Consider the following 16778-nt stretch of genomic DNA (forward strand, 5'->3'; position numbering starts at 1 on the left):
GTCCAGAGAGGGGCGCGCGTGCGCGTAAGAGAGAGAGAGAGAGAGAGAGAGAGAGAGAGAGAGAGAGCACGCAAGCCTCCAGGTCTGAAATTCGAACTGTGGTTGGCCATGTGGGAGTCCAGCACTCTGAACTACCAAGCCACTTGCCATCCCCAACCTTCCCATTTTTTCCCCTTGACTGCATTGTTTCAGTTGAGAGGTCTGATGTTAGTCTAATGGGGCAATCTTTCATGAACGAGAGACAGGCACCAACAACGGGTCCCCATCCCACCATCTTCTCCCAGTCTCAGACCTCACTGATCACAGCACATACATGCATACCTGGTATACTCAGGAGTGTCCCAGGATGGGGACCCAAGACCCTTTCCATGTAGATCCAGCCACACCACCACTGTACCACCACCTGGCCCCTGGAATTTTCTCTTTCACAAATTCCACTCACTGGTCTACTTCAGTCCTGTTGAGTAAACCTCAACTGAATCTAGTCCTTTCTTCACATACCAGTTAAGATTGTCAATTTGATGCTCTTACTTTTCCCAAATTTTGTCTTTTTCTGAATATTTCCAGGTCTTTAGATTTCTCCTTGATGAGTCTTCTGTCTATTTGGTCTTCTTGGAAGATGAGTATCTTTGCCTATCAATGCAGCTCAGTATGATACTCATTTTAAAATCAATATCACGTAATGTTGCTTATATAAAATCTCCATCAGACCAACCTCTTTTTTTTTTTTAATGATACCTAGAGTCCCCTAGCTTTTACTTCAAAGCATGCTTTTTTTTCCTTTTTATCTAAGTGCAGGAATTAAGTTATCTCTATTATATTTCATCTCATTATTTTTATCTCATCCTTCTAGCCTGTCAAGATGCTTCTGAAGAGCTTTTTATCATTCAGCATATTAAGACATCCCCTTCAGGTTTGTGTCATTTGGAAACTTAATAAAAATGCTTTTTGTGTCTTTTTCCAAGGAATCTATAGAAATGTAGAAAAAGACATGAGCAAACAGAGGACCCTACTTTAGGCTTTAAAGTCTGTTTTACCTCCTTGACTTAAAGCTTTCTTGAGAGACTATGAAATCTGTTGCCCAAAACCAGATACTTAAAGTCTATGATATCACTTAGCTAGTTAGTGGTTAAAAACAAAACAAACACACACAAAAAAACACCAATGGACATAACTAGACCTAGTGAAATTTCTACTTTGTGAAGTTTGCTGATAGCTAGGGATCCTGACTTCTTTCTAAAAAGATACAGAACTACGTAAGCATTCATTCTAAAATTTTGCTGGTGGTTGAGAGTGATAACATTTTCACTTTTAGAATATACTTCCTCAATTCCTTTATAAAGATCACACTTAACCTTGATTAGGTAACCTTTCTTCTATTCTTCTTACGTGAACTTTTTCAAGCAATGGTCACCAAAAAGTTCAGTATGAAGGTGTATTATCTATTTAGACGTGTTACCTTTTCCTTTCCTTCTGGGGTCAGCTTCTGACTAGCACCTGACCCAGTGACAGCTTGGAGGCTTCACTCTCTAGGGGATGTCTGAACCTGACTGCACAGTGAGATTTCTGCTGCAAGTTCAATACATTGTTCCAGGTGGATTTTACACAGCTGGAGAATGCAAATAGGTTGTTCCTCACCAAAGTATATGTCACTTTCAAAAGGAAACTTTAAAATGCTTCTTTCTAATCTTGCTCCTACTAAATGATCAATTATTTAAAGAATATTGGCTTGAAGGGCTGGCCAAGGGCTGGCTCTCCCAGGTACCCACATTTCTTTTTTGGTACTCACTGTGAACCCTTCCATTATATTAACAGAATGTTACCTTCAGAGCGTCTGACCCTTCTCCTGCTCTTCATCATCTTGGAACAGGTTTGGGTGTGACACCTTTTATCTCTGCCTCACCATTGACTGGCTGGGTGACTTAGAGCCCGTGGTTCTCAACTGGTGGTGATTTTGCCCTCCCAGAGGACATTTGGCAATGTCTAGAGATATTTTTCATTGTCACAACTGGATAACACTACTTGTATCTAATGGGTGAACACCAGGAATGCTGCTAAACAGTCTAGAAAGTATAGGGCAGCCCCATAACAAAGAATTTTCATACCCAAATGTCAATAGTGCTGCTGTTATGAAACCTGGCTTAAAGTAAAAAGCTTGGCAGTTCGAGCCTTGGCTCCTTCTTCTATTTAATGAGGGTCATAGTGGTCAAGGGTGGTGCTGTGTAGGATATGGACAGGAGTATACTTAGAGCATAATCACTGTCCCATAGCATCAAAACAGTAATTGTTTTCATTATGTATCAGACATGGTGTTGGATATTTAAGACGTTATTGATTTATATTAAAATAGTTGCTGGTTTACAACTTTTTTTTAGCACTTTCTATATGCTAGGCACTGATTTGCTATCGATAGATTAGTTTAAAAGAAGAGGACAACTGATCTCTATCTTCAGGGAAGTAACAATCTGCATTTAGGTAACTGTGTTCATTATTTTGCAACAGAGAGAACCCAGTTACTGAGAACATAGGTTATGGTAGCAAAGTTACATACCCAGAATTTCAATGCTGAGGCAGGCCTGGATTCAAGTCTAACAGCTGCGCCTGATTCCAAAGTCTACATTCTTTCTACTCTATTATTGTCAGATTTTGGAAAACCAGGTTACTAGACAGGAGGATTGGATATCTCTCCTCTGTGCTAATCCCAGTGATAATGTTAGCATCGTCCTCCATCCCTCTCCCTCTGTAGTATACATCTATGATGATTTCTTTTGTTCCTTTTCCCTTTCACTCTTTATTAACTCAACAAGTATTGAGTACTTGCTCCTTGTTAAGATACAGAAGAACTATGAGATACTATCTTGGTCTGCAGGAAGTGCTGACGAGGGGCCATCTCTACTAGAAGTCAGTGCACTGAGGATTCGAGAATTCCCAGCAGGAGCTCTAACCATCTCTCCTGTGCATGATGTTGTCTCCATCTGGGGATTGTGGACTTCCTACTGGGTGTTTATGTGTTCTTTCCACAGTTTGTTGCCATGTGCACAGTTAGTCTGTATGTACAACAAAATATGCCTTTGGTGTAAAAAAATTATGGGTGTAATGTTTGTACATCTGAGTCTCATGCTACGCTTTTAGTTTAGCACAGATCTGTAGCACAACACATTTTTAGAGGATGCTGCTATTGTGATGTTATTTGGTCATGACCTTGAAGGTCCATGCCATGTAGTACACTGTAATTTTTCTGAAGTGTGAATTTAGTTGCATGACCTGAAATACCAGTGTTTTTTATAGTGAAGGAACCCAACAATTACCCAATATTTCCTTTAAAATGTGGCTTTGTGAGTTTCATCCATTGTGTCAAGTATGTTGAGGGCCAAGCTACTTTAAGAATGTCAAAGTGTGGGGGAACCAGCAGTTAGCGTAATGGCTATGTTGCTGGACTCCCACGTAGTCGACCGCGGTTCGTGTCCCGGACCCGGTGGCTTAAAACTCAAGCCGGGCGCGTGTGCGTGCATGCCCAAGATCCCGAGAGGAGAATGGAGGAGAAGGGATTGCAGCGTGACCATCCCCCCTGGGGGGTGATTTCTCGCTTTCTGTCTCTATGTCTCTCTCTGTCTGTCTGGCGAGCGCACGTGCCCTACAGTGAAAATCTCTCCAAAAAAAAAAAAAAAAAAGAATATCAAAGTGTGGTATCTTTAGGGATATCGTAGCATTGTAGTGCAGAGTTTGATAGAATGGCTGTGGCCCTGAAGGAGCACTTATCACCTTCAATTACTCTTGACTGACCTGTGAGACTATAAGGTGGTATTTGGGCATCCATCAACATCTCAGGACACATGACACATGAATGCCAAGGCCCTTCTCTGCTAAGCAGCCACGTTTTGTTGCAAAGTGATGGTGTCAGTGGATTTTCAGATGCATCACCTCTTCTGGGGCTTAACTCGGGGGGGGTGGGGGTGAGTCCTTCCGACCTATTTAAGGTTTTGAGTTCTCATCAGAGAGACCGGCTTCCAAACTCTGCTTTACCACCTATTAACTGAGTAATCTTTGTCCAGTTGACCTCCCTCAGCTTCAGATTTCTTCTCTGTAAAATGGGGATACCAATCATAGGTCTCGTTTCATAGGATTGTTGTAACATTTGGTCATCATATTTGCACATGTGGTATGCCATACCACAAAGTCTCTGTCTTTTCTTCTTGTTCACAGACAATAAAAATGGTGACAAGATCTTTAAAATGCAATGACTGTAGGAAATGTTGGAGAAAATTCAGATAAGGACATGGTTGGGGAACCCCTAGGTCTGAGATCATGCCTGGGTACTATTACAAGGATGCAAAAGATTAACTAAGTAGTAGGTATTTAATTGTTCTTTCACACGGTACAAGACCTATCGGGTACAAGGCCCGATAGTCAATACATTTTTAGCCTTTCTTCTTTTTCTGTTTCCACCCTTTGACTAATAAGTTGTCATTCCTTCCTGTCTTATTTACTGAGTATGTGACCTTTCCTTCTTGCCTTCTGTCTTCCAGATTTCTCACTCACTGACCGGCTGGTGTGCTCTGGGTTCTCAGCCCATGCTCTTTGTACTTGATCACTTTCTGGCATGTGATACAAGCCTTATCCCTCAGCATCTCTGGCCAAAACCTTCCTCTCTGTCTTCTCTTTTCATTTCTACATAAACCATCAGGGGGATTATGGCACAGGAGGTAAGAGCTGCTGTGAGGTCTGGTCCTGCTACTTATCACCTGGGTGGTCTCTGGCAAGTTATGTAACCTCTTTGTGCTTCAGTTTTCTCACCTAAAAGTGAGACGAAAATTCAACTACTTCATAGAATTATTGTGAAATAGAAATGAGTTGAAGGGCTGGCAGGAGGCATGGTGGTCGAGGTGCTGGACTCCCACATGGTTGACCACGGTTCAAGTCCTTGACCTGGCAGCTTGCTTTCTCACTCTCCCTCTCTCTCTGTCTCTTTCTGGTAAAACTAAATAATAATAATAATAATAATAATAAATAAAATTGAATGAATAATTCCTAAAATAAAAAAAGAAATGGGTTGCTATATCTAAAGTGCTTAAAATGCAGCGTGGCCTGCAGGGAATTCTATGCACATGTACATAATTGTTTTTATTATAGTCTCTCTCGTCACTATTTTCTGCATCCCTCCCCTCTTTTTAAGTGAATACTTATTTTTACTACTAATGCTATTCTGATCACCACTATCTACTGGACACTGTGACCTCTCCCTCGGCCTGCACAATACCACCCTCTTACTATTTCCATTTGGGATTCACAATACACAGTCTCATATTTAAGGAAATTTCATTGGTTTTACATTAAACGCTTTACTTCTCCAATCATATTCACATTTTAATCCAGCTAGCATTAATCTCCTATAGTGGAGAGAGGCTCAAGATTGATCCTATTGGCCTTCTAATTTGAAAATAAGACTAGGTAGCTTTCTTAGGAGTAAGAGGAAGAGAGAATCATGTTGATATTCTTAGAAGAGAAAAGGTTAAATTAAACATTGGTAGCAGGTAGAGTTCGCTAATAAAACAAAGAACAAATTTTACACAAAGAAGTCAGAGCAGATAGTCGGCTTCACCTGGGTTTGCGTTAATACCACACACCAAATGGTCTTTGTCTCATCACCATCATCAACATAGTAGTCCCCAGCACCAATCACAATGTGTTTCAAAGGCTAATTAGTAACTTTCAAATGCGTTTACCTGAGCCATTTGCCCTAATGATGACTGGACAACGCTTCTCTTGTCTATCACTGAGAACAGCAGCTCACCTTTTCTTCTGTGGAGACGATATCTTACTGACCCCCACGAGAGAGATTTACCTAATGATTTCAAAATCAAATTTCCTATTCTTTCAGGTCATTCTTTTACCAAATGCATTCCTAACATGCATTTATACCTAAGAACCGAATTCTTACCTATAACTTTTCCCAGGAAGAGTGACTTGGGAGAATTGAAGAGTGTGTCGGATGAACTCGGCAGATAGTAACTCACGGAAGGATAATGATCCAGCTGCAAGAAGAAAACAAAGACAGTTTTAGAAGCACGTCACTTTCCTGCACTGGAATCAAATCTTCCTGGGATGGGAGAGAGTGGTGGTGACCTGACTCTTTAAACTCTGGTTCCTGGATATCTTACATTATCACACTCTGTACCGCCAGCCTAAGGAAGTGGAAGTCCATCTCTTCCTTCACTGGGGTTACTTGAAAACAGAGCTTAGCCAGTGAAGACCCTTTATGAATCATGGTCCAACAGATACCCATTTTCCGTGGCTAACTGACCTGCTGGATTAATATCATTGTGCACTTCAATGGAGCAAAATCTGCTTGATCTACTCAATATTAACATCTGAGACAGAAAATGCTAAATGGTGGTGCCAGCAGGTCGCACAGTGGCTGAAGCACTAGACTCCCACATGCCTGACCATGGTCCGAATACTGGACCTGGCAGCTTGAGAATCATGCTGGATGCGTGTGCATGAATGCCCCAAATCCCAGGAGAATGGAGGAGAAGGGAATGTGGCATGGCCATCTCTTTTGGAGGGTGAATTCTCACTTTCCCTTTTACTGTCTCTCTTTCTCTGGCAAGTGCACGTGTCCTATGGTAAAGAGCAAAAGAGAAGAAAAAGAAAAGAAAAGAAAGGAAAAGTCATATGGGTGGGGGCTCTTCAAAAAGTTCACAAAAATGCATCTTATTAAAAAGCTATGTATGAATTTTAAGTTTTTGCATCAAAATAAACTCTTTAATTCCATTTATCATGAACTTTTCGAAGTCCCGTCATATAGCAATGGGTTTTCTTAAGGAGTCTTCACTGTTTTCTTCCTCTTTTTGTACTTTCAGCTTACACAGCAATATTGATCTTTATGCACACACACATGTATTCGAATGCTGAGCTTCAAGCAGGGTAAATAGACATTTTCCCTATCACAACAAGAATGATTTCTCCTTGCCACAGGCAGGGGGCGCTAGAGCCTGGAGGGACGAGGGCACATTTGCTATGGCACAGCTTGTTCTGGAGTGGGTGAGTTGGCACAGAGGGAAATGGAGTGGATGGAAAGAGGGCACAGATGATGCCTGTTGGAGCAAAGCACAGTTCTGATCACATTCCCAACGTTCAAAGTACAAATGGGGTCACGGACTCAGACCTTGTCTTGTCCTTTGTGTCTTTTTTCTTTTTTAAGAGAGATTTTTGCTGTAGAATGCTTGTGCTCACCGTGACAGAGAAAGTGAGAAATCCCCCCCTGGGGGGATGGCCATGCCGCAATCTCTTCTCTAGTCTCCTCTTAGGATTTTGGGCATGCCTGTACATGTGACTGGCATGAGTTTCTAGCCACTGGATCCAGGACTTGAACTGTGGTCAGCCATGTGGGAGTTCAGCAACGTAACCTTACGCCATTGGGTGTCCCCTTTGTGTTTTTATATAGCTTTTCCTGCCTTGTGTGAGAGGTCTTCAAGTTCACAGAAAATACAAATAATCAAAAAGCTATGCATAGGTTTCAATTTTTTTTTGCATCAAAATAAATTCGTATTTTAATTCAAGTTTTGCATGAACTTTTTGAAGTCCCCTCCTGTTCTTCGCTGTCTTGTTACACCTGATACACTCTAGCTGTGCTTCCCCAGCTGTGAGATCTTCTGTGTGTCCATTCATTTTTTTGAAGTGAGTTTAATACCTGCTGAGGTCTGAACAAGGAAAGGGGTGGATCTCAGGAAAAGAGGCTTTGCTGTCCTACCCAGGCATTCCCATGGGAACCTCGGGGATGGGGCAAGGAAGGGGACCACAACAAGTAGCAGCTTGTTGTAGATAGCAGTGCAGACTCAGAAATGATCAACTCCCCAGTCCTGTCCAACAACAGCTTGACAAGGCAAAAACCTGGTGAGCAAAGAGCAGGAGGCTGGCCATGCTCCTGGGAGGAAGGAGAGATGGCTGGGAGGAAGGAGTGCAGGGTAGGGAGCAAGTCTCATTCACCACATTGAAAGTGAGCTACTTTGATGAACAATCATTCATATTTAATGACTCTCTACAGCTGAGTCTTCAAACAGTAGAAACCTAAGTATCATTAGTCAATCAGGGTTAAGAACCAAAAGGTCATCACCTCTCAGGAACCTTTGAGAGTTCTGACCTGCAGACCTGGCGCTGTAAGCGTCTGCACAGGCATAGAACTACAAAAGTCAAACAACAAGAACACAACAAAACGGTTAAAGCAAACATTTGCATGCTCCACTATCATTTTGAAACGTTAGCTGTCATGTCAAACGCATCATTAACAAGACACTGTGGCCAGAGAATCTTAAATATTTTAAATCTCGTAAATTGCTGCTTTCGTGAAAGTCTACCTCTGCTGCTGAATATTAGCTAGGGGCTTTGTGCCATCTAGTGGTGAAAATGGGGAACTGCCACTGCCCCGCCACCCACTTCTTGCTGTCAAAAGGACTAACTGCAAAATGGCAGTGTTAATAATGGTCTATGCTGCAGAGTCTCTTAGCGATGCCAACGCCTAAACACTTCTCATCATTTCGTCTATTTTGTTAGTAAACTCTGAAAATCGACACAAATGATATATTTTTCATTACATAAAGATTTGCAGAAAAAAATGCCTGGTGATAATGCTAATTTGAAATGGATATTCTTTCAATGAAAAAAAAAAACACAAAACAATGAGGTGGAGCCCAACTGACACATTGTTTTGTACTATATAAAACTTAAAACTATATTATAAACCTCATTTGGCATCAATAAATATACAACTAAATCATTTGTCAAGGATCACTAGTACTCCCTGTTACGGCTATCCAAGGGGACTTCAAAAAGTTTGTGGAAAAATGAGATTAGCGTATGAATTTTTTTGATGAAAAAAATTGAAATCCATGGATAGTTTTCTCATGGTATGTACTTTCTGTGAAAGAAGACCCTTTGTGTAACACACAATGTTTAAAAAAATATCAATTTTTTTCACTCTGGGCACGTGTGTGTCCCGAGTAAGGAATAGAGGAGAAGTGATCGTGGTGTGGCCATCCCCTGGGGAGTGATTTCTCACTTTCTCCCTTTCTGTCTCTCCAGCAAGCACACATACCCTACAGCAAAAATCTCTCTCCCTCAAAAGAGGAAAAAAAAAAAATCAAATTTCTGTGTTTAGACTTTGAATTTCTTGAGTCCTCAGGTCCAGGGCAGTGCTGACCCATAGCAGGCTCTCGGTAAAAATGCATTGACACTTGTCGGTGTGGCTCTTAAGGCAGATGCATGGAGTGAATTGGCTTTCAGGCGTGCTCTGACCCACACAGTGCGGCCTTCTATATCCTGTACTGTTTCTATGGGTCCAGACCAGAAGGACTTAGTAAACCCCTCTTGGTTTGCTATAGGGCATGTGTGCTTGCCAGAAAGAGGCAGAGAGACAGAGAGATAGAAGGTGGGAAATCACCCCCCTAGGGGAGATGGCCATGCTGCAATCCCTCCTCCTCCATTCTCCTCTTGGGATTTTTGGTATGCGTGCACATGCACCCAGTGCGTATTTGAAGCCACTGGGTCTGGGATATGAATCATGAAGTTGGCCATGTAGGATTCAGTGCCTTAACACCCACACTGTCTCCTGGTCCAGGACTTAGCTTTTTTGGCAGCCATTTTAGATGATTTATGTTGAGCTCATAGTAAATACAATTCCTAGTTTATCTCTATAAATTTATCCCCTTCTTATATCTATGCAATTGATGGTTTGAATTAAAATGCTATTTTTTTTTTCAGTTTGCTATAGGGTGCATGTGCTTGCTGGAGAAAGAGAAAGAGAGAGAGAGATATAAAGTGAGAAAGAACCCCTCCCCCCGAGATGGCTATGCTGCAATTCCCTTCTCCTCCGCTCTCTTCTTGGGATTTTGGGCACACATGCACACACACCTGGTGTGTTTTACAAGCTGCTGGACCTGGGACTTGAATTGTGCAGTACGCCATGTGGGATTCAGCTGCCTTAGCTTTTACCTGTGGGGCCCAACATGCTAAATTTTACATTTATTTACATTAAATTTTATTTTGTTTTGAAACACAATGTCTTAGTCCACTATTGCATTACTAACAGAAATATCTGAGACTGGGCAATTTATAAAGCAATAGAGGTTTATTTGACTCATGATTCTGGTGGCTGGAAAGTCCAAAGGCTTAGGACTTAGGGCTGGCATCAGGCCAGCCCACAACATGGCCAACAGACGCAGAGAGATTGATGGGTGCATGCAGAGAAAGCACAAGCTGTGAGCAGCTCTCTCTTGTAACAACCTGCTACTGTAAGAACTAACTTCTCAGAAGAGGCAGAGCTCACTTAGCACTCACGAGACAGCATCAATTCATTCACGAGGCCTGTGCCTATATGATCCAGTAACCATGATCCATCCCTGCCCACTGCGCCTCACTACCTCTCGACGCCATCACTGGGGACCAAATTCTAGAACATGAACCTCTGTGGAGCAAACCATTATGTAACCATCGCACACAATAATGACTTACTTAAAAGTTTTAGAATCTCAATTCTGTCGTCTAATACATGTTTGGTTCACTTAAATACATATTTGACATTCCTAATCTTAATTCATCAATAAAGTCATTCATTAGAAAATATCCAACAAGAATCTAAGGGGGCAATGTTACACAATTCTAATCCAAATTAGGACTAGAATTCAGTTAGGAAAACATTTTGTAATAATTAAAAAAGGAAAACAGGACGAGTACTGCAGTAAACAGAAAGCTATAACATTCACGAGAATTACTCGGGAGCAGGAGGACTTTTTATAAAGTAAGGGGGAGTAGGGAAATAGAAGGAGCACAGACCGAAAAGAGGAGTCTGATGAAGTATTCCTGGCCTCTAGGGGTGAGGAGTTCCATGCATCTTTAGTCCTCTCTGAGCTAATCCTGCTGGCTTGGGGCCTGAGAGGGAGAGCTGTGACTAGAGGGGACAGGTAGGATTGCAGGAGGTTGAGGGGAAGTGGGGGTGGGGGGGTGGGCAGTGAGTAAGGGACAGGCAACTCAGGGCTGACGGCTGGCTAAACCAGAGAAGCTCTCTGCCCTCTGCTGGCCGAATCACACCCTCTCTAGCAAAGTCTTAAGGGGCTTTACCACACACTGCCCCCAAACAGGCAGGTTCAGCATATTGACTGTTTTGAGCTAAAGGGACTTGAAAAGTAGCAGGTGCGAGAAGGGCTCTTGGATCTTGCTTCTTCTTTCTGAAAGCAGGAGAAGAAACTCTCGTGTTAAAGCTACCCTCCCTCTGCCAGGACTTCTCACCAGGACTGGGCTGCCACGAGCCCCACGAGCCTTCCCAGTGACTTGAGCTACTTCCTCCCGCGTACTACTCCTTGGTCAACCTAGAATGAAGCACTTAGGCCTAACAGCCTTGGGGTCTTCATCTTCCTTCTAGGCTCTCGTGCACATGTGAAAATGCATGCGCTTCTCACCTCTCTGCCGTATGTCAGGCTAATTGGCAGGCCTAGCCCAGATTCTAGGAGGGTAAAGGAAATCGTTGGCCTCTCTCTGCTGTCTGAGCCCTCCACGTTCCTCCTTCCTCACTCTGTGACCTCAGGCCCCAGGGCGCCTCGGCGTTTCCTTACATCTGATAGTTATGCTGTGGCATGGTGAGTCCCTGGACTTCACACTCCACGTTTAGTTGACTGTGTGGGTTCTCCCCTGTTTGAACTCAGGCCACTACACCCTTGCCACAGCAAGTGACAGAGCTAACTTTGTCTTGGCGGCGGGAATCAGTAACAAGAAAAAAGGGACAGCAGCAAGGCAGCGCTCGGTGACTTCAGACCCTCAGGGAAGGTTCCTGGATTTTGGAGGCGGTCTCCCTGTGCATGCCAGGCATGTGCACGTGCCCATGGTTGGGGCCGGCTGAGACGGGATGGATTGCAGTGGGAAGACCTGTGTGGGAGTGTTTCTCTCTCTCTGGAGGAAACACATAAACTGAAAAAGAAACAGGAATACGAAGAAGCATATATTGAGCAGCTGTGTACAAGGCTTTGTGCTGGACCTTCCATATATTATTTAACAGAAATGGATTAAGTATCACCTCCCCTTCTTAGATATTATAAAAAGTCAGGGCCAGCAGGTGGCGTAGTGGCTAAGGCGCTGGAATTTCCATGTGATTGACCACATTTTGAGTCCCGGACCTGGCAGCTTGCTTTATCACTCTCCCTCTTTCACTCTTTCTCTGGTGATACACAGGCTGAAAAATAATAAATAAATAAATAAAATAATAATTTTTTTTTAAAAAGATATTATTAAAAATGTCTAAAGTCCCAAGGAACATGAGTGGCACAAGTGGCATTGTCACCCGCCACATCTGCACACAAAGGCAAGATGGCACCCGTGAAGGACCGCCTCCTGAGCCCGCAGTCAAGTCAATTAGGAAAGCTACATTTGAAGTATTTACATGTGAAAGAGAACATGCGTTAAATCAGATAAGGCAAAGAAAGCTCAACCTGAAAAGCCCGGGGAAATGAATAGTATATCATTTCACTTGCATTGCCAGGTGGCCGTCTCTTTTCAAATGAACCCCGGCGCATTTGCCACGGTTAAGTGTAATAATTTCAAGGTAATTTCTTTGGGGTCCAAGTGAGCTATTTTGCTGTACATTTAGCTGGTGGTCATTTCACCGGCAGTTAAGAGGCGATAAGAGATTGTGTAATGGAGTCTCATTAAAATTAAAGACTGTGACTCCATGCGCCCCGGGACAACCTTAAGGGAACACTAATTTGTTCAACATTTACCATTAAGCCATTAAAAGCATACTGATTCAGGCTGGGCCTTGTGTCTTACACACTGAGTTTAAAGCTTTAATGTCTGTTCAGGTATTATTTTGCAATTTCAGATCATTTCCATTTTTAAGCCCTGGTTTGCACTGGCAAAGTTTGAAGGGTTTTTGTCAGTCGTTTATGTTTTGAGGATGAAATGAAGAAGGAAGACTTAAACAGCATGGGTGATTTCAGACCACTGCGGGGGCTGGGCCCCATCTTTTGAGATGGAAGGATGTGATTCTGAGTAAGGTCTTGCATCTGCTGTGGGGGAGTATTTCTGGGGCTCTAGACCAGGGCCTGAGATCTCTTGCTGCCTTTCCTAATCCCTAACTTTGAGTAATAATTTGAATTAGCTCAGAGATACTGAGTTTAGAACATACTATTATTATTTATTTTTTAATTTCCAGAGGCTGTGTGCATTTGCCTGAGACAGAGACAGAGAGAGATGGGGAGAGGGAGAAGCATCCCCAACAGTGGGATGTGGACATGCCACAATCCTTTCTCCGTTTCTCCATCCCATTGGTATTTGGGGCACACACACACATGCATCTGGCATGGTTTTCAAGTCACCAGAGTGGACATTTGAATGGCAGTCGGCCACGTGGGCTCTGGCTCCTTTAACCGCTATGCTATGAGCCTGACCCTAGAACAGAACATCTTGATGAATACTTTATTCCAAGTTGAAGCTAAAGCTAACCATGACTAGAAGCCAATGAGACAGAGATTAGATGTGAGAACTGTCAGCTTAATTTGCATTCCTTATTCATGTTTACCTATCTGTTCCAAACCTGGAACTCCTACAAACTTCAAAAAGAGATCATTTTAAGAGCAAAAGTCATTTCTTTCTCTCCCATTTTAATCTTCATTCCAGCCCGGGGTCAACAGATGGAGGTACCCACAAGCATAGACCATTCATCACTGAGAATAGGGAAGAACAGAATTCAACTCTAATATCAAGGATAAATGATCTAAAGCAGGGGTTCCCAAAACCCAGGCCAAGGACTAGTCCTGGCCCAGGGCCTGTTAGGAACCATGAGCACAGCAGGAGGTGAGCGGCAGACAGTGAGCAAAGTTTCATTTGTATTTACAGCCGCTCCCTGTTGTTTGCAATACTGCCTGAGCGCCACCTCCTGTCAGATCAGTGGCAGCGTTAAGATTCTCATAGGTGCGTGGGACCAGCAGTTAGCGTAATGGCTATGTCGCTGGACTCCCACGTAGTCGACCGCGGTTCGAGTCCCGGACCCGGTGGCTTAAACTCACGCCGGGCGCGTGTGCGTGCGTGCCCAAGATCCCGAGAGGAGAATGGAGGAGAAGGGATTGCGGCGTGGCCATCCCCCCTGGGGGGTGATTTCCTGCTTTCTATCTCTCTGTCGCTCTCTGTCTGTCTGGCGAGCGCACGCGCCCTATAGCAAAAACCTCTCCAAAAAAAAAAAAAAAACTTTAAAGATTCTCATAGGTGCGTGAAGTCTGCTGTGAACTGTGCACGTGAGCTCCTCAGGAGAATGGAGAGCATGGTGATCTGAGGGGGAGCTGAGGCAGTGATGCTAGCTCTGGGGAGTGGCTGCAAATACTGCACTATGGTGAGTTGCATAATTATTTTGTTATATATTACAATGTAATAATAATAGAAACAGAGGGAACAATCAATGTAATGGACTTGAATTGTCCCAAAACCACCACCCTGCCCCCGCCTCAGGCAACGGAAAAATTTTTCTTCTATGAAATTGGTCCCTAGTGACAAAAAGGTTGGGGACCACTGATCTAAAGTTTTTCACCCCTCCTCTTCCCTGGCAAGACTGTGACCCTGTAAGGACAAAGACAAGGCCTTGTTATCTTTCCTGCCCCAGGAGCTAGTGCAACACCTGATACAGCTCATGTGTGTTGTGTGTTGATCAATGGAGTTGAGCAGGCAGGAAGGAAACACACAGGCTGTAGGAGCCCTGTGGGTAACACCTACTTCTGGGTTTTTGGCAGAATTATTATTTTCTACAGCATTATCTAGTAAACCTTCTTGTCAATTTATGATCTATATGAAGTGGGTCTGTAACACGGAAGGTGCTCACTTAACATATTGCACAAGTCACCCCTGGTTGAGTCATGTTGGTGTGTACACATTTGTATGTGAATCCACGTGTGTGTGGGTTTAAGTTTTATTTCCACTAGAACCCCTGTTCTAGGGGAAAGAGAGCTCCAGGAACCACTTGACCACCGAAGCCCTTGTGGGATTTTATGGCCATTAAGATTTGGTAAGCCTGACTCCAGTCTTGCACATAGCACAGAGGAGACTGGCTGACTGTCAACCTAGGATCTGAATCTTTGTGCTCCATGACCCTCCTCACTGCCCTGAGTCTTGAGTTCAGCAAAGCCTGTTCAGGGGATCACAAAGCCGAGAACTACAAGGTCAGACTGTTGGGGCCGGCATGCCAGCCTCTTCCTGGCCTATCCCAACAAGTCAAATGACTGTTCCTCCAATCCCGAGAATGGCCAAGGATGTGGAGTACAGGTCACCATCTAGGACCAGTTAGAGGTCATCATCTTCTGCCTTAACTGGTTGTTAGTTAAGCTGTTCCTAAATCCTGCTGACTTACAGAGATTAATAAGTAGAAAAAAGGCCAAGGAACTCTGGCACCTGTGACAGACTGTGGAATAAATGAGAAAGAGCCCAGTTTTTGTCATTGGGTTGGTGACGAATGCCTGGAGATGCCTGCAGCCAACTGCAGGTGGGTAAGCCAGAGAGCTGTTGCCTCTTCAGAAGAGACTACCTGGGGTGAGCAGAGGGAAAGGTGGCCTCTTCTTGGGGTGAAGGGAGGCAAGAACATGGGGCTCTTCCCTCTTCATTGTCCCTCTGCTGTGACTCCATGGGAATCTCTCAGTCCTCTGGATATACACTGTGCTGTTCTCTTGGCATGCTTCAGGGCTTCATTCATGCCGTGTACTCTGCTTGGAACATTCTGCTCTCCTTTCATCAAATACAAGGAATTAATCGGTGCTTATACTGGGAATTATCTAAATCACTCACTTTATTACTAGCCCCATGCTGGGATCAACCACACAGAGGATTTTGATTTAATTAACTAATCAATTAATTAACTTGGGGGAGGCCAGATGGCCTAGCCTAGAGCCACGGAAGAGATCTTAGCCCCCTTCTCCTAAGCCTACACCCGCGTCGGGGGCCTTCCATTATCTCAAGACCAAAGAAAGGAAATTAGGTTTCCACATCTAGGAAAGATCTAGCTAAGTCCATCGGCCCCAGGCATTTTTGCAAATGGTAACTGGGGGCTCTCTCCAAACCCAAACGACCTGGTTATGAGAATGCAAAAAATAGTAGAAACAGTAGTTTCTGTCAATCTGTGTTTCTTCTCATTACTACATAATTCCCTGCAGAGGTGGTTTGATGGGCTTCGTTTTCCTTCTTAGAAGGGAGAGGCAGGACTCTGTCTTCTTGCTTGCCTGGTCAGGTCACCAAGAGGGCTCTTGCAAACCAGCTTCTAGACTGTAAGCATCAGACAGAGGTGGTCTAGGAGTGAAAAAGGACTGGAGCTGGGCCCTGGCTCAGCCCAAACAGCTGCCTGATACTTAGCAGGTTTGTAAGCTGCCTTGGGCTTCAGTTTCCTCCTTGGTAACATGAGGAGGTTGCACCAGACAATATTTAAGGTTTCTTTGAAAACGTTTTTCTGCTAGACCTAAGGGGTGTGTTTTCTTGGGGCTTTAGGGCTGAGCAGAATCTTCTGCTCAGATCCAGCTTAGGGTCCTGCCTGTAAGGCGTCCTTTCAGGACACTATTCTGCAGCCATTCTTAGTGATAAATGGAAGATGGGAGAAGGGCCACCCCATGGAAGGGCTTAGTTCTCTCACTTTGAATCTTGAGCTCCAGATCATATGACAAATGCCATCTTTGCTGTATGTACCCAAATACCTCACTAAACTTGGCTCCTAGCATTCAGCTGCAGGGAATGCTTACCTAAAGGTCAGGCACAGGGATGTTCAGCAG

The 16778-nt window shown here is 43.7% G+C and overlaps 1 protein-coding gene across 1 annotated transcript in view; it reads right to left on the minus strand.

Moving 5' to 3' along the window:
- CNTNAP2 (contactin associated protein 2) overlaps positions 1 to 16778 on the minus strand; it is a 1579711-nt gene that overhangs the window by 135784 nt on the left and 1427149 nt on the right. The window contains exon 21 of the mRNA XM_006139900.2: positions 5939 to 6032. Within this exon, the coding sequence (XP_006139962.1) occupies positions 5939 to 6032 (94 nt within the window). The remainder of the gene's footprint in view (positions 1 to 5938; positions 6033 to 16778) is intronic.

This window comes from Tupaia chinensis, unplaced genomic scaffold (assembly GCF_000334495.1).
Source record: "Tupaia chinensis unplaced genomic scaffold, TupChi_1.0 Scaffold000010_1, whole genome shotgun sequence".
In the NCBI taxonomy this organism is placed as follows: domain Eukaryota; kingdom Metazoa; phylum Chordata; class Mammalia; order Scandentia; family Tupaiidae; genus Tupaia; species Tupaia belangeri.